Source organism: Papio anubis, chromosome 18 (assembly GCF_008728515.1).
Source record: "Papio anubis isolate 15944 chromosome 18, Panubis1.0, whole genome shotgun sequence".
Taxonomy (NCBI): domain Eukaryota; kingdom Metazoa; phylum Chordata; class Mammalia; order Primates; family Cercopithecidae; genus Papio; species Papio anubis.
In genome coordinates this window covers 33180508-33205365 of record NC_044993.1, presented here as the reverse complement: position 1 = coordinate 33205365, position 24858 = coordinate 33180508, and the positions used below count along the sequence as shown (strand labels likewise).

Sequence of the window (24858 nt, the reverse complement as noted above, 5' to 3'; positions counted from 1 at the left end):
GCGCGAACAGGCGCCAAAGGGGCGGTCCCGCGGTGCGCACCGCTCAGAGTTCAGGGGATGGTGCGCCCGGCCCTTCTGCTGCGCACAGCCCAGCCTAGGATAGCCGGCAGAGCGGACTCAGCGGGCCGGGTGCAGGCGCAGAGCTGGGCCTCTGCGCCCGGCCCGACCTCCGTCTATAAATGAAGCAGCCGGCTGCAGGGCTCCACTGCACTTTCCAACTGCCTGACTGCGTTTTTGCCTTACCGGTGGGAGCTCCAGCATCTCCTTGGCTCGAAATGGACCCCAACTGCTCCTGCGCCACTGGTAAGGGAAGCTCTAGGCCCTGGAAGCCCCATTTCCCAGCCCTATTACAGGGGGTCTCTGGGTTTCAGGAGGTCGCATTTAAAGCTCTGAGCGACGGGGACTCCATTACTTCGTTAGGTGCTTTCTTCCTGATCACGCCCCTGAGAGCACTGCCCTCCTCCCTGGGCCTCTACCTCAGACTTAAGGATACTGAGGCTCAAGGCTGAACTGCTCCACATCTCCCAGTTGGTCAGGGTCCTGCTGGCTGGGCCCCAGTGCTCTGTCCAGGTTCTGAGCAATCAGTGTGGATGGGGGGCTGGAGACATTGATTCTTCAGGGTTCAGGACAGAAGGTTCTGGCTCGCAATCTCAATATTCCTGGGTTGGATGTGGACGTGGGACCTTCCTGGTGGGGTAAACAGGAGGGTGCTTGCCCTTCCCAGTGTTAGTGGAGAGGACATGGGGCTTCTGTTCCTCTGTCCTGAGTGGGGAAGGAGCTCTGAGGGCTGGCCCTGCACAGAGGAGGGGGCACCGAAGACTCACTGACCCACTGCTGTACCTTCTGCATCTCACTCACTGCCCACTGCGTTTTTCTCTTCCTTGCAGGTGGTTCCTGCACGTGCGCCGGCTCCTGCAAGTGCAAAGAGTGCAAATGCACCTCCTGCAAGAAGAGTGAGTGCGGGGCCATCTCCAGGAATCTGGGGGCTGTGGCTAAGATTGGGAGGGAACTCAAGGTTGGCCCTGAGTGCTTCCTTCTGGGGAACTGGGATTTCTTTGCCCCTGTTGGCCATGTCATTCCCTCTCCATGCTTTCTGCCCTGAGTTCAGATGGGGCAGGGAAGCATTTTTCTCTTGGGACACAACCCCCAACTGTACCCCCTATGGTTTCAGAACAGAGCTGTGCCAGACAAAAAAAGCATCCTCTGGGTCTGGCGTCTGAGCTCGAGCCAGGCTTGCTATTGGGACAGGGAGGTGCCTGGTCCAGTCTACTGCCACCTCTCACTCTCCCCTTCTTCCCCAGGCTGCTGCTCCTGCTGCCCCGTGGGCTGTGCCAAGTGTGCCCAGGGCTGCGTCTGCAAAGGGGCGTCGGAGAAGTGCAGCTGCTGTGCCTGATGTGGGGACAGCTCTGCTCCCAGATGTAAATAGAGCAACCTGCACAACCTGGATATTTTTTTTTAATACAACCCTGAGCCATTTTCTGCATTTCTTTTTATATTAAATATGTGATTGTTTTATTGTCATAAAAGAATTTTGACTTGAATCTTATTCTGTTCTTTGTGTGTCTTGGAAAAAATGGACTGGGTGGGGGTTGAACCAGGAGTTTAGAGACCAGGCTCTGGATGGAAATGTGAGTCACTAACAATGTTAACACTTTCAGGCCAGCCAGGTAACCTCACTGAGTTCACACTTCTGTAAAATGGCATTGCACTGTGCACACCATTTTGGTGGGGGTGGAGGGGGTATATATGATCACTTCCACTCTCATGTCAAGTGTGGCACAGAAACTTCATTCCTCAATTTTATTTTCTGATTTTCCTGCTCAACTTCAGATCCACATTGGATTTTAGGCTTAAAAGTGGCTACAGGCCGGGCGCAGCTACTCAGGAGGCTGAGGCAGGAGAATGGCGTGAACTCGGGAGGCGGAGCTTGCAGTGAGCCGAGATCGCGCCAATGCACTCCAGCCTGGACTACAGAGCGAGACTCCGTCTCAAAAAAAAAAAAAAAAAAAAAAAAATGGCTACAGGCCGGGCGCGGTGGCTCACGCCTGAAATCCCAGCACTTTGGGAGGCCAGGTGGGCGGATCATGAGGTCAGGAAATCGAGACCATCCTGGCTAACAGGGTGAAAACCCGTCTCTACTAAAAAAAAATACAAAAAATTAGCCGGGCGTGGTTGCGGGCGCCTGTAGTCCCACTACTAAGGAGGCTGAGGCAGGAGACTGGGGTGAACCTGGCAGGCGGAGCTTGCAGCGAGCCCAGATCGCGCCACTGCACTCCAGCCTGGGCGACAGAGAGAGACTCCATCTCAAAAAAAACAAAAAAAGTGGCTACTATAATCCCAGCACTTTGGGAGGCCAGGTGGGCGGATCACGAGGTCAGGGGTTTGAGACCAGCCTGGCCAACATGGTGAAACCCTGTCTCCACTAAAGATATAAAAAATTAGCTGCACGTGATGGCACGTAGCTATAATCCCAGCTACTGGGGAGGCTGAGGCAGGAGAATCGCTTGAACCTGGGAGACAGAGGTTGCAGTGAGCCGAAATCCACCATTGCACAGGGCGGAAAATGAGGGCAACAGGGAGAGACTCCATCTCAAAAAAAAAAGTGGCTACAGTGCTGGAACCCAACTCCCCAGTTCCTCGAATCCTACATGGGTGCTATGATTTGGATGTTTCGTTACTGCCAAATCTCATGTCAAAATGTGACCTGCAATATTGGAGGTGGGAACTAGTGGAAGGTTTTGGGGTCATGAGGACAGATCCCTAAAGAATGGCTTGGTGCCATCCCATGGTGAAGTGTGAGTTCTTCCTCCGGTATTTCACTCCTGAGCTGGCTGTTTAAAAGAGCCAGACACCCTCCCTTTTTCTCTCTTTTTTCTTGTCTCTCCACCAGATGTGCCTCATCCTTGTTGGCCTTCTGCCAGGAATGTAGGCTTCCTGCGACCCTCACCAGAGACAGATGCCAGCACCACACTCTGCACAGCCTGCAGAAGCTTATGAGAATCCCTTGAACCTCGGAGGCAGAGGTTGCCATGAGCCAAGACTGCACCACCGCACTCCAGCCTGGGCAACTGAGATGCTGTCTCAAAAAAAGAAAAGAAAGGAAACAGCAAAATGGCCCCAGTGAGCACTGCCCACTGAGCAGCACTGTCCAGCACATCCCCGCAAGGAACCATCAGGCTTGGTCTGCCCAGTGTCACTGACAGGACACTCGCTGACCCCTGAGAGCTCCCTGTTGTGACTGGGCTCTGAATCTTTGGAAATTCCTCCCAAACTCAGGCTGAATTTGCCCTTCTTTCAAATTTCATGTCGGATACAGAAGAATGACTGCCCTTTCTGTTACTACTTGCACCATCTTTTAGTTAATATTTTATACAGAAATGATTATTTTCTTACACGTACTTTTATGAAGAGCAAACTCTTTTCCGCCAGAAAAAAAATGAAAATCAATCTTGTGCCACACATGGAAGATAGCCCCAAATTAATATGTGTGTGTGTGTATTACACTTACGGATTGCTTTTGCAATCGTGGTAGAGCTGGTAGCTTCCTGTTGCTTATTTGGGGATTTTTTGGTTGTTTTTGTTTTTGAGACAGAATTTTGCACTTGCCACCCAGCTGGAGTGCAATGGTGCAATCTGCAACCTCTGCCTCCAAGGTTCAAGTGATTCTCCTGTCTAGCCTCCCAAGGAGCTGGGATTACAGGAGACTGCCACCATGCCCAGCCAATTTTTGTATTTTTAGTGGAGACGGGGATTCACCATGTTAGCCAGGCTAGTCTCGAACACCTCACCTCAGGTGATCCATCTGCCACAGCCTTCCTAAGTGCCGGGATTACTGGTCTGAGGCACCTTGCCCAGCCCCTGTTGTTTAAAAGATTTCCAGCAGTACAAAAGTGTTGATGATATACCTGGGCCAAAGGAAGGCTTTATCATGGACACTTTCCTTTAAGAAGCTGGCTGGATTTAAATCAGTGCACAGCTTTTTTATCTCTGTGAAGACCAGCCAGTTACTTGGACTCTTTTCTTTGTAGTCCTGTGATTAGCAAAACGGGTTCATAGATAGTATTTCCATTTAGTATTGCTGTGAGGATTCAAAGAATGAAAGAGATTAAAAAGGGACTGGTATAGACTCTACGTTATGCAATAGTCAGCTATACTGAAGAGAAATAACTGTATCTCTTGCTTTTTATTTATTTATTTTTTTTATTTTTTTTTTTTTTGAGACGGAGTCTCGCTCTGTTCCCCAGGCTGGAGTCCAGTGGCGCGCGATCTCAGCTCACTGCAAGCTCCGCCTCCTGGGTTCACGCCATTCTCCTGCGTCGGCCTCCCGTGTAGCTGGGACTACAGGCGCCCACCACCGCGCCCGGCTAATTTTTGTATTTTTAGTAGAGACGGCGTTTCACCGTGTTAGCCAGGATGGTCTCGATCTCCTGACCTCGTGATCCGCCCGTCTCGGCCTCCCAAAGCGCCAGGATTACAGGCGTGAGCCACCGCGCCCGGCCTTTAATTGTATTTTTTTTAAAGACGTTGACTCTCTATGTTGTCCAGGCTGGACGCGAACTACTGGGCTCAAGTGATCCTGCCACCTCAGCCTCCTAAGTAGCTGGGACTACAGCTTCTTGCCACCTCACCCATCTTGCTTTTTAATGTAAAGCACGGTCTGCATATCATCTGAAGTCATCTCTCTTTGGGGACATCCCACATGTTCAGAACTGCCAGGCGGTACTGTGGTGGCCCGTTAGGCTGTGGGGAGCATGGAGACTTATCTGCAAACGAGGACCTGGACAAATGTGCCCACACATCCTCTCAGGCGAGGAGAATGGACGGGAGAGAGAGGCCGACCCGTGTTCCCCGTGTTGCTGTGTACGGAGGAGGGGGTCCGAGGGACCGCAGTGTAGACAGGGACAGGCAAGGCGGGGGACGAGGAGAAACGAAAGCCACATCGGTGGCGGGTGCTCTGCACACAACTCGCTCGCTACCGCACGCGCCCCGCTCCGCACTCAGCCGATCCCGCGACGGGAGCAAGAGGGCTGCACACGGGCTCTGGGACAGGCCCAGCTGAAAACGGTGGGAGGGGTGGAGTGAAGACAGCGACGCCAAGGCTGGGGTCCCGGAACACGCGGGGAGAAAGCTGGTAAACAACCGCGGGGAAACTGGGAAGCCGGCGTGGACCTCTGGGAAGCCAGCCGCACAGCCCTTTCCCGCGCCAGCTGCCGAAAAAAGGAGGCGGTCCCGCGCTGAGCACAGCGCAGAGCTCAGGGTATGGTGCGCCCGGCTCTTTTGCTGCGCACAGCCCAGCCCGGGAACGTGGGCAGCTCGCACTCAGAGGGGCGGGAGCAAGCGCGGGGCGGGACCTCTGCACCCGGCCCCACCTCGGTCTAAAAGAGGAGCAGCCGGCTGCAGGGTTCCAGCGCGCATTCCAGCTGCCTGACCTCCTGTTCGAGTCTTTGGTGGGAGCTCCAGCATCTCCTTGGCTCGAAATGGACCCCAAATGCTCCTGCACCGCTGGTAAAGGAAGCGCGTCTCTGCGCCCTGGGATCCCCATTTCCCAGCTCCAGTACAGAGGATCTCTGGGTTTTAGGAGGTCGCACTTTAACTTCTGAGCGGAAGAGGACTTCTTTACTTCGTTAGGTGCTTTCTTCTTGATCACGCCCCTGAGAGCACTGCCCTCCTCCCTGGGCCTCTACATCTGAGTTAAGGATACTGAGGCTCAAGGCTGAACTGCCCCACATCACCCAGTTGGTCAGGGTCCTGCTGGCTGGGCTCCAGTGCTCTGCCAGGCTACGAGCAATCAGGGTGGATGGGGGGCTGGAGATATTGAGTCTTCAGGGTTCAGGACAGAAGGTTCTAGCTCGCAATCTCAGTATTCAGTATTCCTGGGTTGGGTTTGCACCTGGGAGCTTCCTGGTGGGGTAAACAGGAAGGTGCTTGCCCTTCCCAGCGTGAGTGGAGAGGACATGCGGCTTCTGTTCCTCTGTCCTGAGTGGGAAAGGAGCTCTGAGGGCTGGCCCTGCACAGAGGAGGGGGCACTGGAGACTCATTGACCCGCTGCTGTACCTTCTGCATCTCACTCACTGCCCACTGCCTTTTTCTCTTCCTTGCAGGTGTCTCCTGCACGTGCGCCGACTCCTGCAAGTGCAAAGAGTGCAAATGCACCTCCTGCAAGAAGAGTGAGTGCGGGGCCATCTCCAGGAATCTGGGGCTGTGGCTAAGGTTGGGAGAGAACCCAAGGCTGACAGTGAGTGCATCCTTCTGGGGAACTGGGATTTCTTTGCCCTCGTTGCCATTTCATTCCCTCTCTAGGCTTTCTGCCCTGAGTTCAGATGGAGCAGGGAAACGTGTTTCTCTTGGGACACAAACCTCAACTGTACCCCCTATGATTTCAGAACATAGCTGTGCCAGACAAAAAAAGCGTCCTCTGGATCTGGCGTCTGAGCTCGAGCCAGGCTTGCTATTGGAACAGGGAGGCGGCTGGTCCAGTCTACTGCCACTCTCACTCTCCCCTTCTTCCCCAGGCTGCTGCTCCTGCTGCCCCGTGGGCTGTGCCAAGTGTGCCCAGGGCTGCGTCTGCAAAGGGGCGTCGGAGAAGTGCAGCTGCTGTGCCTGATGTGGGGACAGCTCTGCTCCCAGATGTAAATACAGCAACCTACACAACCTGGATTTTTTTTTTAATACAACCCTGAGCCATTTTCTGCATTTCTTTTTATATTAAATATGTGATTGTTTTATTGTCATAAAAGAATTTTGACTTGAATCTTACTCTGGTCTTCTTTGTGCACCTTGGAAAAAATGGGCTGGGTTGGGTGTTAAACCAGGAGTTTAGAGACCAGGCTCTGGATGGAAATGGGAGCCACCAACAATGTGAACACCTTCAGGCCAGCTACTGAGTTTACACTTTTATAAAATGGTATTACACTGTGCACACCATATGGGTGGGAGTCATACATGATCGCTTCCTGTCTCATGTCAATGTGGTACAGAAACTTCATCATTTTTATTTTCTGATTTTCTTGCCCAACTTCAGATCCAAATTGGATTTTAGGCTTAAAAGTAGTACAGTGCTGGAACCCAACTCCTCAGTTCCTTGAATCCTACGTGGGTGCCATGATTTGGATGTTTTGTCAGTACCAAATCTCATGTTGAAATGTGTCCTCCGATATTGGAGATGGGATCTAGTGGGAGGTTTCAGGGTCATGAGGACAGATCCCTAAAGAATGGCTTGGTGCCATCCCATGGTGAAGAGTGAGTTCTTCCTCTGGTAGGAAGAGCTGGCTGTTTAAGAGTCAGACACCGTCCCCTTTTCTCTCTTGTTCCCTGTCTCCCCACGTGTTGTGCCTGTTCTCCCTTGGTCTTCGACCAGGATTGCAGGTTTCCTGCAGCCCTCACCAAAGGCAGATGCCTGTACCACACTTATGCACAGCCTGCAGAAGCGGAAGTCATAACAAACTTTCCTTTGTAAATTACCTAGTCTCAGGGATTCCCTTATAACGACGCAAACAGGCTAACCCAATGGGGCTTTTCAAACACTGTGGTGAAGGGACAGTTTTTATTTCCTATCGATCACAGGCTTAAACCTTGGTAAATGTAATAGTATTGATTATGGAGATAATGAAATACAACATAAAATACAAAAGTCATTTTTCAGATTCAATGAGAAATAATTCAATAAATAGCCGGGTATGGTTGCTCACACCTGTAATCCCAGCACTTTGGGAGGCTGAGGTGGGCAGATTATGAGGTCAGGAGATCCAGACCATCCTGGCTAACATGGTGAAACCCCGTCTCTACTAAAAATACAAAAAAATTAGCCTCATGTGGTGGCAGGCGCCTGTAGTCCCAGCTACTCGGGAGGCTGAGGCAGGAGAATGGCGTGATCCAGGGAGGCAGAGTTTGCGGTGAGCCAAGATCACACCACTGCACTCTGGGCAACAGAGTGAGACTCCGTCTCAAAAAAAAAAAAAAAAAAAAAAAATCAATCAATAAATAACAGAAAATGAAAGATGTACAAACTTTGAACATATGATGACGTTCATTGCAGACCAGAAATAGCAAACTAGACCAGTTGTGGTGGCTCAGGCCTCTAATCCCAGCACTTTGGGAGGCCATGGTGGGCGTAACACTTGAGGCCAGGAGTTCAAGACCACCCTGGCCAACATGATGAAACCTCATCTCTACTAAAAATACAAAAATTAATTGGGCATGATTGCATGTAATCCCAGATACTCGGGAGGCTGAGGCAGAAAAGTCACTTGAACGCCGGAGGCAGTGTTTGCAGTGAGCCAAGATTGCGACACTGGACTCCAGCCTGGACAACAGACTCCCTGTTGTGACTTGGCTCTGAATCTTTGGAAATTCCTCCCAAACTCAGGCTGAATTTGTCCTTCTTTCAAATTGCAGCCCTTGACTACTTCCAACCAGTAAAGTGACTGGGAATATGGAAGGACATGCACAGCATGTTCCTGGCAAAATGAAGTGTGTGTGATCATGGGTTCCACATGAAATACTTCGCGTCTGCCCATGCAGGAATGACGGCGGATTCTGCAGTTTGGAGGATGCAGTAGTGCTCCTTAGGAAAGAGTGAGGCCCTGGCTGACTTGTAATTAAAGCCAACAATCAGTTCCCCTGGCTATGTGGAGGGAACGCTATTTGACATTCAGTCAAAGAGGAAGATGATCCTCCTGGCCTAGAGGTCAGGAGCACGCTTGCCCACTGCTTCCCTGTGAAGAGGAGACTTCAGAAGGCAGCCTGCGCCTAGGGCACGGGTTTTGGTGTCAGGCAGTCCTGGTTCACAGCCCACCTCACCATGTACTGGCTGTGTGGCCTGAGTGCATCACTGAAACTCTCTGAACCTCCAGATCCTTATTTGTAGAAACCAGATTATATCTCAAAGCAGCGATTAAATGACAACATGGTCTGGCCCCTGGCTAGGGTTTAATAAATAATAGCAGTTATGATCATTCTCTATACACTGTTTTTTTTGGAAAATGAATCCTGTTAAATCCCAAAGCTAAGAGAAACCTTATGGGTTTGAAAGCATTGGTGTGGATTGGATGCTGGGAATGGAATTGCAACCAAGCTGACCCTGCCAGGAGGAGTGTGGATGACCTTCTACAGAAAATGCTTTTCAATAAGATGCTGCCCCCACCTTTGAGCAGACATAAAATCCGTTTCCATCCTTCATATCATCTGATCACATGACCTCAGGAACGACAGCCACAGGCCTCAAGACTGGGACAGCAAATATGCAGGGCCTGGAGTGCTTATGTTGTCTTCCAGATTAGTTAAGTAACATACCAAATGTCATATAGCTCAGAAATGAAGGAATGAATGAACCTATGCTACACCTGATCTGTGGCCCTGGCCACAGCTGGTAGATTATGATGCCACTGGATGCTAAATCTGGCCTATCTCAGTTCAAAGATACAAAGACTCTTTGGGATGGATGAATGTTGCTCTTGGCTTGACAGATGAGAAGTGAAGCCCAGAGAGGCCACAGAGCTGTGCTTGACTGTCCACAGAGTGCACTTCCTATTGCTGCCTCTCTGCTAGATTTTCGGTGTCCTTATCTTTCATGTGACTTGCAGAGGGTGGTGGGTGAGTGTATGATGCTGCCGTCAGCATGGATAAGTGCAAATCCCACCTCTGTTACCTTTAGCTGCATGACACAACCTCTCTGTGGTTCAGTCTCCTCCACTGTACACGGGGTATAATACTAACCTTTGGCTTATAGGATTAAAGGATTTAATACATATAAGGAACTTAGAATGGTACAAGGGGTGGGTGGTCTACAATATTAGCTATTGCTTTTTTTGTTCATTTTATGGAGCATAGGGGGTATTTATTTATTTGCACACAAAGGTCTGGAGGTGCTCATCTGTGTACCCTCATCTACCACACCAGCACGTCCTGTGGTCTAAAGAGAGCCATTCAGTGTTCCCATAAAATTGTAATCAACACTAGGGTTATAAAGCCATGAGGAAGATTCTTGCTTCATGTCAGATACAGAAGAATGACGGCCATTTCTGTTACCACCTGCACCATCTTTTAGTTAATACTTTAGGTTGAAATGATCAATACTTATTAAATATATTTTTATGAAAAGCAAATTATTTTCAACCTGAGAAAATGAAATTCGATCTTGTCTCACACATGGAAGACAGCCCCAAATTATTGTGCGTGTATGTGTAAGTGTGTACGTGTTACACTTATGGATAGCTTTTGCCACTGTCCTTCGTAAAGCTGGTAGTTTCCTGTTGCTTATTTGAGGGTTTTTGGTTTGTTTTTTTTTGTTTTGTTTTGTTTTTGATATAGAGTTTTACCCCTGTCAGCCAGCTGGAGTACAATGGCCCAACCTGCCACTTCTGCCTCCCAGGTTGAAGCGATTTTCCTGCCTAAGCCTCCCCAGTAGCTGGGATTACAGGCGACCGCTACCATGCCAGGATAATTTTTGTATTTTTAGTGGAGACAGGGTTTCGCCATGTTAGCCAGGCTGGTCTCAAACTCCTGATCTCAGGTGATTCACCTGCCTCGGCCTTCCTAAGGGCTGGGATTACAGGTGGGGGCCAAGGTGCCTGTCCCTGTTGTTTAGAAGATTTCCAGCAATAGAGAAGTGTTGACCACATACCTGGGCCAAAGGAAGACTAGATCATAGTCACTTTCCTTTAAGAGGCTGGCTGGATTTAAATCAGTGCACAACTGTTTACCTCTGTGACGACCAGTCAGTTACTTGGACATTTCCTTTGTAGTCCTGTGATTAGCAAAACGGATTCATAACTAGTATTTTCCTTTAGGATTGCTGTGAGGAGTCAAAGAATGAAAGTGATTAGAAAGGGACTGGTGTAGACTCAATGTCATGCAATAGTCAGTTATACTGAAGAGAAATAACTGGATGTCTTGCTTTTTAATTTTATTATTTTAGAGACATTGACTCCCTGTGTGGACTAGGCTGGACTCGAACTCCTGGGCTCAGGTGATCCTCCCGCCTCAGCCTCCTAAGCAGCTGCCACTACACCTTCCTGCCACCTTCCCCATCTTACTTTTTAATTTAAATCAGGGTCTGCATATCATCTGAAGTCATCTCTCTTTGGGGACATCCCACATGTCCAGAACTGCCAGCCGGCTGTGGGGGTGGCCGGCTAGGCTGTGGGGAGCATGGAACTTATCTGCAAAGGAGGACCTGGACAAATGTGCCCCCACATCCTCTCAGGCGAGGAGAATGGACGGGAGAGATAGAGGCCGACCCGTGTTCCCCGTGTTGCTGTGTACGGAGGAGCGGGTCCGAGGGACCGCGGTGTGGAAAGGGAGAGGCAAGGCGGGAGGCGAGGAGAAAAGAAAGCCACTTCGGTGGCGGGTGCTCTACACACAACTCCCTCGCTACCGCCAACTCCCTGCTCCTTACTCAGCCAGTACCGGGACTGGAGCAGGAGGGCGGCACCCGGACTCCGGGACAGGCCCAGCTGAAAACGGCGGGGCGAGGGGTGGGGTGGAGACGCCCGCAACGCCAAAGCTGGGGTCCCGGAAAGCGCGGGGAGGAGGGTAGAAGGCAACTTCGCGGAAACTGGGAAAGGCGGCCAGGACCTCCGGGACACCCCGTACCGCCGGACGCACAGCGCCTCCCGTGCGAACGCGAGACAAAGGGGCGGTCCCGACGCGCGTCCCAGCGGAGCTCCAGGGATGGTGCCCCCGGCCCTACTGCTGCGCACATCCCAGCCCAGGACCGCGGGCGGCGCGAACCCAGGGGGGCGGGTGTAAGCGCGGGACAGGGCCTCTGCGCCCGGCCCCCTCCCGTGAGCATAAAAGCAGCAGCAGGCTGTGGCGCTCCACCTCGCCGTCCACGTGCGCCTTGCCGTCTCTACATTTCTCGCTTGAGATCACCAGCCTTACCGCGACTCGAAATGGACCCCAACTGCTCCTGCGCCACTGGTAAGAGAAGCCCGACTCTGCGTCCTGGGTTTCCTATTTTCCAGCCCCAGTGCAGAGGGTCTCTGGGTTTGAGGAGGTCGCATTTTAGGTTCGGAGCCGAAGGGGGCTCCTTTACTTCCTTAGGTGCTTTCTACCTGATCACGCCCCTGAGAGCACTGCCCTCCTCCCTGGGCCTCTAAGTCAGAGTTAAGGATACTGAGGCGCAGGGCAGTCCTGTTCCATGTCATCTAGTTGGTCAGGGTCTTGCTGGCTGGGCCCCAGTGTTCTCCAGGCTCTGAGCAATCAGGGTGGATGGGGGGCTAGACGCATAGAGTCTTCAGGATTCTGGGACAGAAGGTTGTGGCTCGCAATCTCAGTATTCCTGAGTGGGGTGTGCAGTCGGGACCTTCCTGGTGGGGTGAAACAGGAGGGTGCTTGCCCTTCCCAGCGTGAGGGTGGAGGGCATGGGACTTCTGTTCCTCTGTTCTGAGTGGGGAAGGAACTCTGAGGGCTGGCCTTGCACAGACGAGGGGGCACTGGAGACTCATTGATCCACTGCTGCACCTTCTGCATCTCACTTACTGCCCACTGAGTTTTACTCTTCCTTGCAGGTGTCTCCTGCGCCTGCGCTGGCTCCTGCAAGTGCAAAGAGTGCAAATGCACCTCCTGCAAGAAGAGTGAGTGCGGGGCCATCTCCAGGAATCTGGGGCTGTGGCTAAGGTTGGGAGGGAACCCAAGGCTGCCAGTGAGTGCATCCTTCTGGGGAACTGGGATTTCTTTGCCCTCGTTGCCATTTCATTCCCTCTCCAGGCTTTCTGCCCTGAGTTCAGAAGGGGCAGGGAAACCTTTTTCTCTTGGGACACAAACCCCAACTGTACCCCCTATGGTTTCAGAACAGAGCTATGCCAGACAAAAAAAAGCATCCTCTGGGTCTGGCGTCTGAGCTCGAGCCAGGCTTGCTATTGGGGCAGGGAGGTGCCTGGTCCAGTCTACTGCCACCTCTCACTCTCCCCTTCTTCCCCAGGCTGCTGCTCCTGCTGCCCCGTGGGCTGTGCCAAGTGTGCCCAGGGCTGTGTCTGCAAAGGGACGTCGGAGAAGTGCAGCTGTTGTGCCTGATGTGGGGACAGCTCTGCTCCCAGTTGTAAATAGGGCAACCTGCACAACCTGGAGGGTTTTGTTGTTTTTAATATAACCCTGAGTCATTTTCTGCATTGTTTTTTATATTAAATATGTGAATGGCAATAAAAGAATTTTGACTTGAATCTTACTCTAGTCTTCTTTGTGTGTTTTGGAAAAAATGGAATGGGGAGGGGGTTAAACTGCGAGTTTAGACACCAGACTCTGGATGGAAATGTGAGCCACTAACATTGTGAAGACTTTCAGGCCAGCCAGATTACTTCACTGAGTTCACACTTCTGTAAAATGGGATTGCACTGTGCACACCATATGGGTGGGGACCATACACGATCGCTTCCAGTCTCATGCCAAATGTAGCACAGAAACTGCGTCCCTCATTTTTATTTTCTGATTTTCCTGCCCAACCTCAGATCCACATTGGATTTGAGGCTTAAAAGTGGCTACAGTGCTGGCACTTAACTCCCCAGTTCCTTGAATCCTACAAGGGTGCTAGGCTTTGGATGTCTTGTCACTGCCAAATCTCATGTTGAAATCTGACTTCCAATATTGCAGGTGGAGCCTGGTGGGAGCCTTTGGGGTCATGAGGACAGATCCCTAAAAATGGCTTGGTGCCATCCCATGGTGAAGAGTGATCTCTCACTCTGCTAGGTCACTCTAGAGCTGGCTGTTTAAAAGAGCCAGGCACCGTCCCCCACATCTCTCAGGCGAGGCTAGTGGACGGGAGAGAGAGGCCGACCCGTGTTCCACGTGTTGCTGTGTAGGGAGGAGCGAATCCCAGGAACGTAGGTGTGGACAGGTACAGGCAAGGCAAGGGCGAGGAGAAACGAAAGTCATATTGGTGGCGGGTGCTCTGCACACAGCTCGCTCTCTACCTCACGCTCCTGGCTCGGCACTCAGCCAATTCGGGGACCGGAGCACGAGGCTGTGGCTGCACAGACTTCGGGACAGGCATAGCTGAAAACGGTGTGAGGGGTGCGGTGGAGACTACCTAGACGCCAAGGCTGGGTTCCTGGAATACACGGGGACTAGAGTGAAAGGCAACCACGGGGAAACTGGGAAAGGTAGCCAGGACCTCGGGGACGCCGCGTACCCCGGGCGGATAGCCATTGCCGCGTGAGCGGGCGCCAAAGCGTTGGGGTGGTCCCGGGGTCCGCACCGAGCAGAACTGAGGGAACTGAGCGCCTGGCCCTTACGCTGCGCACAGCCCAGCCCAGGACCGCTGACCGGGCGGACTTAGCAGGGCTGGTGCAAGCGCGAGGCGGGGCCTTTGCGCCCGGCCCTCTTTCCCTGAATATAAAAGCAGTCGCTGACTGTGGGGCCCCATCACGCCTTGCACATGCGCCTTATAGCCTCTCAACTTCTTGCGTGGGATCTCCAGCCTCACTGCGGCTCGAAATGGACACCAACGGCTCCTGTGCCACTTTTCTGGTTCTTAGGGTACCTATTTTCCCAGTACAGGATAGACGTCCCTAAGAATAGAGGTGTTTTTTGAGTTCTAGCTAAGTGGAGCCATTTATTTCATTGATCTAGTGCTTTTCCTCTCAGCGCCTTCATCACCCCTAGAACATTCCTATTCTAATACCTCCCATTTCAGAGGCAAGAGGACTCAGGTTCATAATTCTCCTGCTCCATGTCACCCAGGTAGTCGGGGGCTGCTAGGCTGAGCCCCAGTACACTGTGCAGTTCCTGGGGTGGATGGGAGACAGGGGTTAGTCAGGGGTTGTTGCCTTTTCAGGATTAAGGACATAAAGCCCATCCTAACCTCTAGGGATAGAAGTAAGGTCAGGCTTCATGGTGCCCTGAGTTGGACAGGAGCTATCTATCTATCCGGCCTGGCAATGCACTCAGTTGGGAGCATTTGTTGACCAACTGCTGTTATCTTCTGCATCAAATTCACTACTTTTTTCCTCTTCCTTGCAGGTGGCTCCTGCACCTGCTCTGGCTCCTGCAAGTGCAAGGAGTGCAAATGCACCTCCTGCAAGAAGAGTGAGTGCAGGGCCATCTCCAGGAATCTGGGGCTGAGCCAAGTCAGAGGCAGGAACCCAGAGCTCAGCAGGCAGGAGTAGGCCAGCGGTCAATTTCCCATCTCCCCTTCCCCAACAACTGATTCCGGATCAGAGCCAGATCTTTAGACATGATTGATTCCCAAATTTCATTCTTAAAATAGACAAACTAAGGCCAAGAGAGTGCACCAGCCTGCCAAGCACAGACATGACACCTAGGACTTTCCCTCCACCTAAGTGTATGGTTCTGGGGGCCCGGCCTTCCTTTGCCCTTGATAGCTTTGGTCACTGCCTCAAGCTGCCTTTGAGTCTGGGGCTCAGATGTGGATGAAGCTTTCACAGAAGACCCTCACTGGAAAGATCCGCCACTTCTCGCCCATCTCCAGCAGTGCTTGCCATCCCTGAACTAAGTGTCCTCTGGGGCTGGGGACAGGGCAGGCCAGGCCTGTTTGAGGGCAGGGAATTCCCTGGTGGGAGTCTGGTCTGACTCTCATTCTCTCTCTCTTCTTCCCCAGGCGCTGCTCATGCTGCCCCGTGAGCTGTCAGGTGTGCCCAGGGGCTGCGTCTGTAAAGGGCATCAGAGAAGTGCAGCTGCTGAGACTGATACCGGAGAGGGGCTACTGCTGGAAGATGTAGAAAGAGCGACCTGCACAAACATGATTTTCCATACAACCCTGACCCATTTTTGTGCTTTTTTATGAAATATGAATGATAATGAAATTAGTGACTTAATGCTGTAGCTCTGGTTTTCTTTGTGTGCCTTGGGAAATATCTTATGAGAATATGCTGGTTTGAAGTCAAGGAATGGAACTTGAAAGAGGAACAAACTCATTTCTGAACTTGGGAGAATTTCCAAGATTCAGAGCCAAGTTCCAACAGGGAAGCTCTCAGGATTGTAGTGTCCTGAGTGTGCTGTCTGTGACGCTGGCTAGGCCAAGCCTGATGGTTCCCTCATAGAGGATCACAGCCTGTGCTGCTGAGGGTGTGTGGTCCACGAATGAGACCAGTCTGCTGTTTCAGTCTGCAATGCAAATCATCCATGAACATTATGTGCAGAGTTTGTAAATCTTCCATTTTCTGTTATTTCTGTATTTATTGAGTTTTTTGGTCATCCATAACAAGTGGGTTCTATATTTTGTGTTTCATTATCTTCATAATTAATATTACTTTATTTACAAAGGTTTAGATCTGGGATGGATAGAAAATGAAACTGTCTCTTAGCCATGGAGTCACAGAAGCCCCGTGTAGGATTCAAGCAGCTCAGGCATTGGAATCACTACACTGTGGTCCTTTCAAGCCTAAAATCTGCTGAGGAACTGAACGGTCAGGGAAACCTGAGAATAACCATGAGGAATGGAAGTCCTGTGCCATTTAACATGATTGGAGCTGATCGCGTATGTCTCCATGCTCATATGGAAGCATGATCCGGCACAGTGCAGGTGCATTTTACAGAAGATGGAGGTCTGTGATGTAACTGGGCTTGCCTGAAGGCACTCAGACTGTTAGAGGCTCACATTTCCATCCAGAGCCCAGTCTCTAATCTCCCAGTTCAATCTCCCACCCCAGTCCCTTATTCCCAAAAAAAACACAGGAACCAGAACCAGAATCAAGTCTGTGTTTAATTATTATTCGTATATTTCACAGAAAAAGGAATGTAGCAAATGGGTCAGGGTTGTAGAAAACAAAATCCTGGATTTTATGTGCCATTCTGTTTTCATCTGACAGCAGGGCAGTCCCGACATCAGGCGCAGCAGCTGCACTTCTCTGATGCCCCTTTGCAGATACAGCCCTGGGCACACTTGGCACAGCCCAGGGGGCAGCAGGAGCAGCAGCCTGGGGAAAAAGGGAGACAAAGGTCACAGCAGACTTGACCAGGGAGCTCCCTGTCCCAACAGCAGGCCTCACTCGAGATCAGACCCCAGCCCCCCGGAGTCCTTAGTTCAAGATGACATGGCTTTGTCAGGAGACAACTGGTGGATGTTGGAGTGAGTCTTCCTGTGAGAGACTGCCCAGCCCCACAGGAACCCTGGACAGAGCAGAAGACTGGAAAGACAGTGCTGCTGCCTTTCGGGGCCAGAGGAAGGCCTACGGGGACAAGTGAAGGCCAGTTCCCTAGAAGCAGGCATTCAGGGCCATCCTTGGGTTCCCTCCCAACCTTAGCCACAGCCCCAGATTCCTGGAGATGGCCCCGCACTCACTCTTCTTGCAGGAGGTGCATTTGCACTCTTTGCACTTACAGGAGCCAGCGCAGGCGCAGGAGACACCTGCAAGGAAGAGAAAAAGGCAGTGAGTGGTGAATGAGATGCAAAAGGTACAGCAGTGGGTCAATGAGTGTCCAGTGCCCCCTCCTCTGTGCAGGGTCAGCCCTCAGAGCTCCTTTTCTACTCAGCAGAGGAAGACAGGCCCAATGTCCTCTCCATTCATGCTGGGAAAACCAAGCACCCTCCTGTTTGTATTCCAAAGTCAGTCCCAGGTTCCAGGCACAGGCTAGGAAGACTGCGACTTCCACATTCTGTCCTGAACCCCGAAGAGGCAATGTCCCTTGCCTCCCATCCAATCCAGATGCTCAGAGCCTGGTTAGATAATTGGGGCCCAGCCAGCAGCCTCGTAACTAACGGGGTGATGTGGAGCAGGACAGTCTTAAGCCTCAAGACCCTCACCTCTGACACAGAGGCACAGGGAGGAGGGCAAAGCTCTCAGGAGCTTCGGCAAGAGGAAAGCACTGGACAAAGTAAAGGAGTCCCCTTCACCTCAGATCGCAAAATGCGACCTCCTCAAACCCAGGGACACTCTCCATGGTGTCTGGGAATTTGGCATCCCAAGACAGAACCCGGGGCCCCTTACCAGCGGCGCAGGAACAGTTGGGGTCCATTGTAAGCCGAGGTGAGACTGGAGTTCCAAAGCGAGAAGTAAAGAGGCGGTGGAGCAGGTGGAAGGCGTGGTGCAGCTCCACAGCCAACGGTTCTTTTTATAGTCAGGGGAGGGGGCCGGGAGCAGAGACCCCGCCCCGCCCTTGCACTCACGCTGCTGAGTCCCAGCCGCCCGCGGTCCTGGGACAGTCTGCGCGCAGCAGAAGGGCCGGGCGCAAAGCACCCTGAGCGCAAGCAGGTCGGTGCGCACCGCCTGGCCGCCCCTTTCGCAGCGGCTCGCGAGGGAGGCGCTGTGCACCCGGGTGAGCTGCTTCTCTCACCCTGCCGGGCCTTCCTAGTTCCCCGAGATTACCTGCTACTCCCGCTCCTTGGCATTCCGCGTGCCCCGAGATCGTGAGCTGCGCCCCACACCCCCGGGCCTGCCCACTCCCTTCTCAACAGCTAAGCCTTTCCTGGAGTTCCAGTGCAACCCCGTCTCTTGTTCAACTGTCTGGATTGGCGGGAGCAGGGAGCATAGCAAGGGAGTAGTGTGCAAGGGACAGGCGGAGGATGCGATCTTGGGATCTCTGGCATTGCCTGTCCCTGTTCCCGTCCCCACCTCAGTTCTTCCACCACGTTTCTCCTGTGCACAGCAACACGGAAGACACAGGGCCCTGCCTCCCTCCCATCAAAGTATACTTATTCATATCCCTCTATGTCTCTGTTTTGCTTCCAGCACTGACCTTGATGCTTGATTTTGTTTAAAGATTTCAATCAGTGAAGAGATGAACATACCTAGGCCATAGGGAAACTTCATCACTGACCTCTCTCCCTTGAGAAGCTGACAGGATTCACACCCATCAGTGCCACTTCCCAGCTCCCTGACCCTGGGCTTGTGGCTTGAACTCCTTGTATTGTCATTGTCCAGATTAGGAATACGGGTTCATAAATAGAATGCATGTCCCTTTATGGTTGCTGTGAGGGTTTAAAGACAGAAAGTGACTAAACAAGACCAAACACAGATCCATGTAATGTAGAGTAATAGGAACATGAAAGGAAAAATAAAGCTCTCTTGCTTTCTAATTTAATGCAGGATCTTCATATCACCTTCAATGATCCCTCTTCTAGGGACATCCCACACTTTCAAAACTGCCATCCTGTAGTGGGGTACCCGGCTAAGCTGTGGGGAGACCCTGAAGAGATTTATGCAAAGGAGGACCTGGACAAATGTGGCCCATTCAGCCCCTCAAGAGTGGAGAATGGAAGAGAGAGAGCCAGAGCCCTGTGTATTCCCTGTTGCTGTGTAGAGGAGAAACGTGGCCAAAGGACTGAAGTAGGAACCGGGACAGGGAGGATAACGCCAGAGATGTGAAGTTCGCACCCTTAATCTACCCTATGCACACTAGTCCCTTACTGTGTTCCTTGCTTTGGCAGATCCAGAAAGTGGAGCATAAGACTGGGGTTGCCCTTGACTCCAGGAAAGTCTTAGCAATTGACTAGAGACCTCGGCATTGGTGAAGTTTGGTGGAAAGCCAGAATACTGGTAGGCGGAACGCCAATGGGCAGGTGTAGCAGGCAACCTCAGGGAAGCTGGGAAGGCCCGGCAGGGTGAGAGAAGCCTGCGCACGGAGGGGCACAGCGCCTCCCTCGCAAGCCGGTGCGAAAGGGGCGGTCCCACGTTGTGCACCAGCTGCTCTCAAGGGACCTTGCACTTGGCCCATTTCCTGCGCACAGCCCTGCCCAGGAACGCGCGCGGCATGGACTCCGCGGGGCGGGTGCAAGGGCGGGGAGGGGCGTTTGCGCCCGACCCACTGTCTTGACTATAAAAGCAGTCGCTGGCTGTTGAGCTTCACGACGCCTTCCACGTGCACCACTGCCTCTTCCCTTCTCGCTTGGGAACTCCAGTCTCGCCTCGAGTTGCAATGGACCCCAACTGCTCCTGCTCCGCTGGTAAGGGGCGCCCGGGTTCTGTGTCTTGGAATGCCAAATCCCCAGACACCATGGAGAGTGTCCCTGGGTTTGAGGAGGTCGCATTTTGCGATCTGAGGTGAGGGGGACTCCTTTATTGGTCCAGTGCTTTCTTCTTGGACAAGCTCCTGAGAGCATTTTCCTCCTCCCTGTACCTCTGTGTCAGAGTTGAGGGTCCTGAGGCTCAAGGCAGTCCTGCTCCACGTCACCCCGTTGGTCACAGGGCTGCTGGCTGAGCCCCAATTCTCTAACCTGACTCTGAGCAACCAGATTGGATAGGATACATCGCATGGGAGGGGACATTGCCTCTTCGGGGTTCAGGACAGAAAATCGAAGTCTCAGTCTTCCTGGGCCGTGTCTAGAGTGGGACTTTCCTTTGGAGTATAAATAGGAGGGTGCTTGTTTTTCCTAGCATGAAGGGAGAGGACATGGGGCTTCTCTTCCTCTGCTCTAAGTGGGAAAGGAGCTCTGAGGGCTGGCCCTGCACAGAGAAGGGGGAACTGGACATTCATAGACCCACTGCTGTATCTTCTGCATCTCACTCACCACTCGCTGGCTTTTTCTCTTCCTTGCAGGTGACTCCTGCACCTGCGCCGACTCCTGCAAGTGCAAAGAGTGCACATGCCCCTCCTGCAAGAAGAGTGAGTGCGGGGCCATCTCCAGGAATCTGGGGCTGTGGCTAAGGTTGGGAGGGAACCCAAGGCTGGCCCTGAGTGCTTGCTTCTGGGGAACTGGCCTTCCTTTGTCCCTGTAGGCTGTCACTGCCTGTCTAGTCTTCTGCCCTCTCCAGGGCTTATGTGGGATGGGGCAGCTTTCTCAAAGGAAGACTCACTCCAATGTCCACCAGTTGTCTCCTGACAAAACCATGCCATCCTGAAATGATGGTCCTCTGGGGCTGGAGGGAGGGATGGAGATCAGTCTCTGTTGGGGCAGGGAGGTCTCTGGTGGAGTCTGCTCTGACCTCTCACTCTCCCTTCCTCCCCAGGCTGCTGCTCCTGCTGCCCTGTGGGCTGTGCCAAGTGTGCCCAGGGCTGCATCTGCAAAGGGGCCTTGGACAAGTGCAGCTGCTGTGCCTGATATCAGGATGGCCCTACTCCAAAGTAAAAATAGAGTGACCCGTAAAATCCAGGATTTTTTTTTTTTTTATAAATCTTGACCAATTTGCTACATTCATTTTTCTGTGAAATATGTGAATCATAATTAAACACTTAGACTTAATTCTGGTTCTGGTTCCTGTTGTGTTTTTTGGAACAAGGGATGGGGTGGGAGATTGAACTGGGAGTTTAGAGACTGGACTCTGGATGGAAATGTGAGCCCCTAGTGGTCTGAACGCCTTCAGGCAAGCCCCGTTAATTCACTGAGCTTTATCTTCTGTAAAATGCACCTGCACTGTGCCGGATCATGCTTCCATATGAGCATGGAGACATACGTGATCAGCTCCAATCATGTTAAATGTGGCACAGGGACTTCTCCATTCCTCATGTTTATTCTCAGGTTTCCCTGACCAAGTTCAGTTCCTCAGCAGATTTTAGGCTTGAAAGTGACCACAGTGGGTGGATTCCAATGCCTGAGTTGCTTGAATCCTACACGGGGCTTCTCAGACTCCATGGCGAAGAGACAGTTTTCATTTTCTATCCATCCCAGATCTAAACCTTTGTAAATAAAGTAATATTAATTATGAAGATAATGAAACACAAAATATAGAACCCACTTGTTACATTTTACACACACAAAAAAAACTCAATAAATACATACAGAAATAACAGAAAAATGGAAGATTTACAAACTCTGTACATATGTTCATAGATGATTTGCATTGCAGACTGGAAACAGCAGACTGGTCCCACTGTGGACCACACACCTTCAGCAGCACAGGCCAGGACATTCTCATGAGGAACCATCAGGCTTGGCCTAGCCAGCGTCACAGAGAGCACACTCAGGACACTCGCTGAACCCTGAGAGCTCCCTGTTGGGAGTTGGCTCTGAATCTTTGGAAGTTCCTCCCAAGTACAGGCTGAATTTTTTCCTCTTTCAAGCTCCAGCCCTTGACTACTTCAAACCAGCATATTCCCAGCAAGATGTAGTGTGATCATGGGTTGCAGATGAAGTTATTTTGAAATGTTGCTTTTCATTTCATCGTCTCCATAATTAATATTAGTTTATTAACAGAAGTTCTCAGAACACAGCTATGGCAGATTGTGCAGCTGGCTGATTGTGGAGATGTTCCTTAGGAAGGAAACAGTCCCTGGATGCCTTGTTAATGAGAAGTTAGTCCTTCCATTTGTGGGGGGGATGCTATTTGATGTTCAATCAAAGAGGAAGATGAGTCTCCTTGCCTAGAAGTCAGGACCACACTTACCTGCTGCTTCCCTGTGAAGCAATTTCAGGAGGCAGACTGCGCCTAGGGCATAGTTTTAGTTGCCAGGCAGTCCTAGTTCACAGCCCATTCCACCACTTACTGGCTGTGTGGTTTGGGCAAGTCACCCAAACTCTCTGAGCATCTAGTGCCTCATTTGTAGAAAGGAGATTATTCTCAATGCAGGGATTAAATGAGAGAGTGGGCCGGGCACAGTGGCGCATGCCTGTAATACCAGCACTTTGGGAGGCAGAGGTGGGAAGGTTGTTTGAGCCCTGGAGTTTGAGACAAGCCTGGGCAACATAGAGAAACCCCGTTTCTACAAAAAATACAAAATTATATGGCTCTGGTGGCCTGTGTCTGTCTGAGCTACTCTGGAGGCTGAGATGGGAAGATGGCTTAAGTCCAGGATATAGAGGCTGCAGTCAGCCAAGATTGTGCCACTGTACTGCAGGCTATGCAACAGAATGAGACAATGTGTCAAAAAAAAAGGAAAAGAAAAAGAAAATGAGAGAGTCACCTGGCTGCTGCCTAGGTTTTAATAAACAAAGGTGATTATGATCATTATCTCTGCACTGACTTTCTTGGAATAAGATACCATTAACTCTACCTTGTCCCTGGAGAAGTTCTCATTGGTTTGGAAGCATTGCTGTGGATGGGATGCTGTGGAGGGGTTGCATCCCTGGCTGATCCAGTGCTAGGAGGAGTGTGGATGTCCTCCTGCAGAAAGTCCTCTGTGATAAGATGCTGCCCCAACATTTGAACACACATAAAGTCCTTTCCCATCCTTCATGTCATTTAACCTTCATGCAACCTGTTAAATGAAGGTCACAAGCTTCAGGACAGGGACAGAAAATATTCAGGGGCTGGCGTGCTTGAATCGTCTTTCAGAGGTATAAAGCAACCTGCCCAATGCCACACAGCTGACAAGGAAACGGATGAATGAACCTATGGTACAGCTGGCCTCTGGCCCTCCCTACAGCTGGCAGATCATGGCATCCGTGGATGCCAAACCCTGCCCATCTTAGTTCAAAGCTATAAGGGACCTTGGAGATGAACAAATTTTGCTCTTCACTTGAGACATAGGAACTGAAGCCCAGAGAGGTCATGGCTATACACAGCCATCTGACTGCAACTGAACGTGCTTCCAGGGCAGCCTCCCGGCCAGATGTTCAGCGTCCTCATCTTTGTGTTGACTTGGTGGCATAGAGCACGGGGTAAGGACATGATACTGCAGTCAGCCTGCATGAGTGCAAATCCCACCTCTGCCACTTTGTGTGTGACGCAACCTCTGTGTTTCAGTCTCATCAACTGGAGTATAATAATATCTGGCTTATAAAATTAAATGATTTAATTCATGTAAAGAACTTAGAATGGTGCCTGGCAAACGGTGAGTCATGTATAACATCAACTGTTGCTCATTATACATCGCATGGGGGATATTTATTTACCCACAGACAAAACAGCCAGGCCAGATGTGCTCACTTGTGTATCCTGTTATTCTCATCTACTACATGAACATGTGTCCTGTGATCAAAGGGACATTCGCTAACATTAGGGATATAAACCTATAAGCATGATTCCACGCCTCAAGTCAGATCAAAAAGAATATCATTTCTGTCCTCACAGTCACTGTACTTTACTTAACATACAATACTGAAATTATTAATATTTTCCTAAATATATTTTCACTTAAAGCAAACTCTTTTCCAGAAGCGAAAATGAAAATCAGTCTTATTCCACACATAGAAGGTAGTCAGAAGAAGTATAAATGTGTGTTGTATGTCTGTGTATATATATTGCAGTTATAGATTGCTTTTGTCACAGCTCATGATTCAGCTTGTGGCTTGACATTGTTTAAAAGATGTCCAGCAATAGGGAAATGCTGATGACATACCCGGGCCAAAGGAAGGCCTGATCATGGACATTTTCTCTTGAGAGGTTGGCTAGATTCAAATCAGTGGCAACTTTTCCATTCTGATGTTGAGCAAGTTGCTTAAACTTTTTGGTATAGCTGTCAGATTAGTAAAGTGGGCTCATAAATAGCATTCCCCTTTAGGATTGTGGGAGGGTTCAAAGAACCAATGATTTAAGGGGGCCTGGCAAAATCTAAATGTTATATGACAGCATGGAAGGAAAAGAGAGAGGCTGACCCCCGGGTGCCAGGTTCTGTGTACAGGGGGAAGGAGTTTGAGGGTCCTAGGTGGGAAGAGCGACAGGCAATGCGGTGGGGAGGGCGGGGAAGAAACCAAAGTCACCTCCATCCCGCACATCTGCGCACGGCTCACTTTCTCTGCTCCAGGCTCCCGCCAATGAAGAAAGTGAGCACTAGGGTGGAGCTGCACACGGACCCGGGAGAGGCAAAGCTGATGACGAAGGTGCGGGGTGGGGATGGGGAAAACGCTACCACCTGGGAATGTCACGTACCTCCAGGAGCACAGCCCCTACCGCACGAGCGGGCACCAAAGGGGCGTCCCCTGGGGGCCCACCAGGCTGCATTCAGGGGATGGTGCGCCCGACTGGCCTGCTGCGCACATCACAACCCAGGACCGCAGGCGCAGGGGATTCAGCTTGGGGGTGGGGGAGGAGGTGCTCTGCACCGGGCCCCCTAACTATAAATTGAGCTCCCGGTTCCTAGAATCCACCA

The 24858-nt window shown here is 51.3% G+C and overlaps 5 protein-coding genes across 6 annotated transcripts; 4 read left to right on the top strand and 1 right to left on the bottom strand.

Annotated features, from left to right (window-relative positions):
- Positions 1–94: 94 nt before the first annotated feature.
- On the top strand, positions 95–1546 carry LOC103875536 (metallothionein-1E). 2 transcript variants are annotated; one of them, XM_009196472.4, is made up of 3 exons: positions 172–303; positions 888–953; positions 1302–1546. In XM_009196472.4, exons 1-3 carry the CDS (start codon positions 180–182, stop codon positions 1391–1393), a joined length of 282 nt encoding a protein of 93 aa, XP_009194736.1. In that variant the 5' UTR covers positions 172–179; the 3' UTR covers positions 1394–1546. The 2 variants fall into 2 exon arrangements, with proteins under 2 accessions (XP_009194734.1, XP_009194736.1); XM_009196470.4 differs by having other exon boundaries at positions 95–303; positions 888–1546.
- A 3828-nt stretch (positions 1547–5374) lies between these two features.
- Positions 5375–6756, top strand: LOC101023741 (metallothionein-1). Its single transcript, XM_009196473.4, has 3 exons — positions 5375–5505; positions 6102–6167; positions 6513–6756. Exons 1-3 carry the CDS (start codon positions 5478–5480, stop codon positions 6602–6604), a joined length of 186 nt encoding a protein of 61 aa, XP_009194737.2. The 5' UTR covers positions 5375–5477; the 3' UTR covers positions 6605–6756.
- Positions 6757–11412: 4656 nt separating this feature from the next.
- On the top strand, positions 11413–13160 carry LOC101022211 (metallothionein-1E-like). The gene is made up of 3 exons (XM_003916905.4): positions 11413–11919; positions 12510–12575; positions 12923–13160. Exons 1-3 carry the CDS (start codon positions 11892–11894, stop codon positions 13012–13014), a joined length of 186 nt encoding a protein of 61 aa, XP_003916954.1. The 5' UTR covers positions 11413–11891; the 3' UTR covers positions 13015–13160.
- Positions 13161–16639: 3479 nt separating this feature from the next.
- On the bottom strand, positions 16640–19573 carry LOC100999208 (metallothionein-1F). Its single transcript, XM_009196475.3, has 3 exons — positions 17883–19573; positions 17237–17302; positions 16640–16871 (listed from the first exon to the last, which is right to left on the bottom strand). The coding sequence occupies exons 1-3, from the start codon at positions 17908–17910 to the stop codon at positions 16780–16782; spliced, it is 186 nt and encodes a 61-aa protein (XP_009194739.1). The 5' UTR covers positions 17911–19573; the 3' UTR covers positions 16640–16779.
- A 127-nt stretch (positions 19574–19700) lies between these two features.
- LOC101022918 (metallothionein-2-like) lies at positions 19701–21073 on the top strand. The gene is made up of 3 exons (XM_009196474.4): positions 19701–19837; positions 20431–20496; positions 20841–21073. The coding sequence occupies exons 1-3, from the start codon at positions 19810–19812 to the stop codon at positions 20930–20932; spliced, it is 186 nt and encodes a 61-aa protein (XP_009194738.1). The 5' UTR covers positions 19701–19809; the 3' UTR covers positions 20933–21073.
- Positions 21074–24858: the final 3785 nt, after the last annotated feature.

Bases quoted from the DNA above. Each gene is read 5' to 3' on its own strand.
- LOC103875536 (XM_009196470.4), top strand. From the start codon at position 180: ATGAAGCAGCCGGCTGCAGGGCTCCACTGCACTTTCCAACTGCCTGAC. The intron at 304-887 runs GTAAGGGAAGCT...TCTTCCTTGCAG, and splicing joins CAACTGCTCCTGCGCCACTG to GTGGTTCCTGCACGTGCGCC.
- LOC101023741 (XM_009196473.4), top strand. From the start codon at position 5,478: ATGGACCCCAAATGCTCCTGCACCGCTG. The intron at 5,506-6,101 runs GTAAAGGAAGCG...TCTTCCTTGCAG, and splicing joins CAAATGCTCCTGCACCGCTG to GTGTCTCCTGCACGTGCGCC. The intron at 6,168-6,512 runs GTGAGTGCGGGG...CTTCTTCCCCAG, and splicing joins ATGCACCTCCTGCAAGAAGA to GCTGCTGCTCCTGCTGCCCC.
- LOC101022211 (XM_003916905.4), top strand. From the start codon at position 11,892: ATGGACCCCAACTGCTCCTGCGCCACTG. The intron at 11,920-12,509 runs GTAAGAGAAGCC...TCTTCCTTGCAG, and splicing joins CAACTGCTCCTGCGCCACTG to GTGTCTCCTGCGCCTGCGCT. The intron at 12,576-12,922 runs GTGAGTGCGGGG...CTTCTTCCCCAG, and splicing joins ATGCACCTCCTGCAAGAAGA to GCTGCTGCTCCTGCTGCCCC.
- LOC100999208 (XM_009196475.3), bottom strand. From the start codon at position 17,910: ATGGACCCCAACTGTTCCTGCGCCGCTG. The intron at 17,303-17,882 runs GTAAGGGGCCCC...TCTTCCTTGCAG, and splicing joins CAACTGTTCCTGCGCCGCTG to GTGTCTCCTGCGCCTGCGCT. The intron at 16,872-17,236 runs GTGAGTGCGGGG...CTTTTTCCCCAG, and splicing joins ATGCACCTCCTGCAAGAAGA to GCTGCTGCTCCTGCTGCCCC.
- LOC101022918 (XM_009196474.4), top strand. From the start codon at position 19,810: ATGGACCCCAACTGCTCCTGCTCCGCTG. The intron at 19,838-20,430 runs GTAAGGGGCGCC...TCTTCCTTGCAG, and splicing joins CAACTGCTCCTGCTCCGCTG to GTGACTCCTGCACCTGCGCC. The intron at 20,497-20,840 runs GTGAGTGCGGGG...CTTCCTCCCCAG, and splicing joins ATGCCCCTCCTGCAAGAAGA to GCTGCTGCTCCTGCTGCCCT.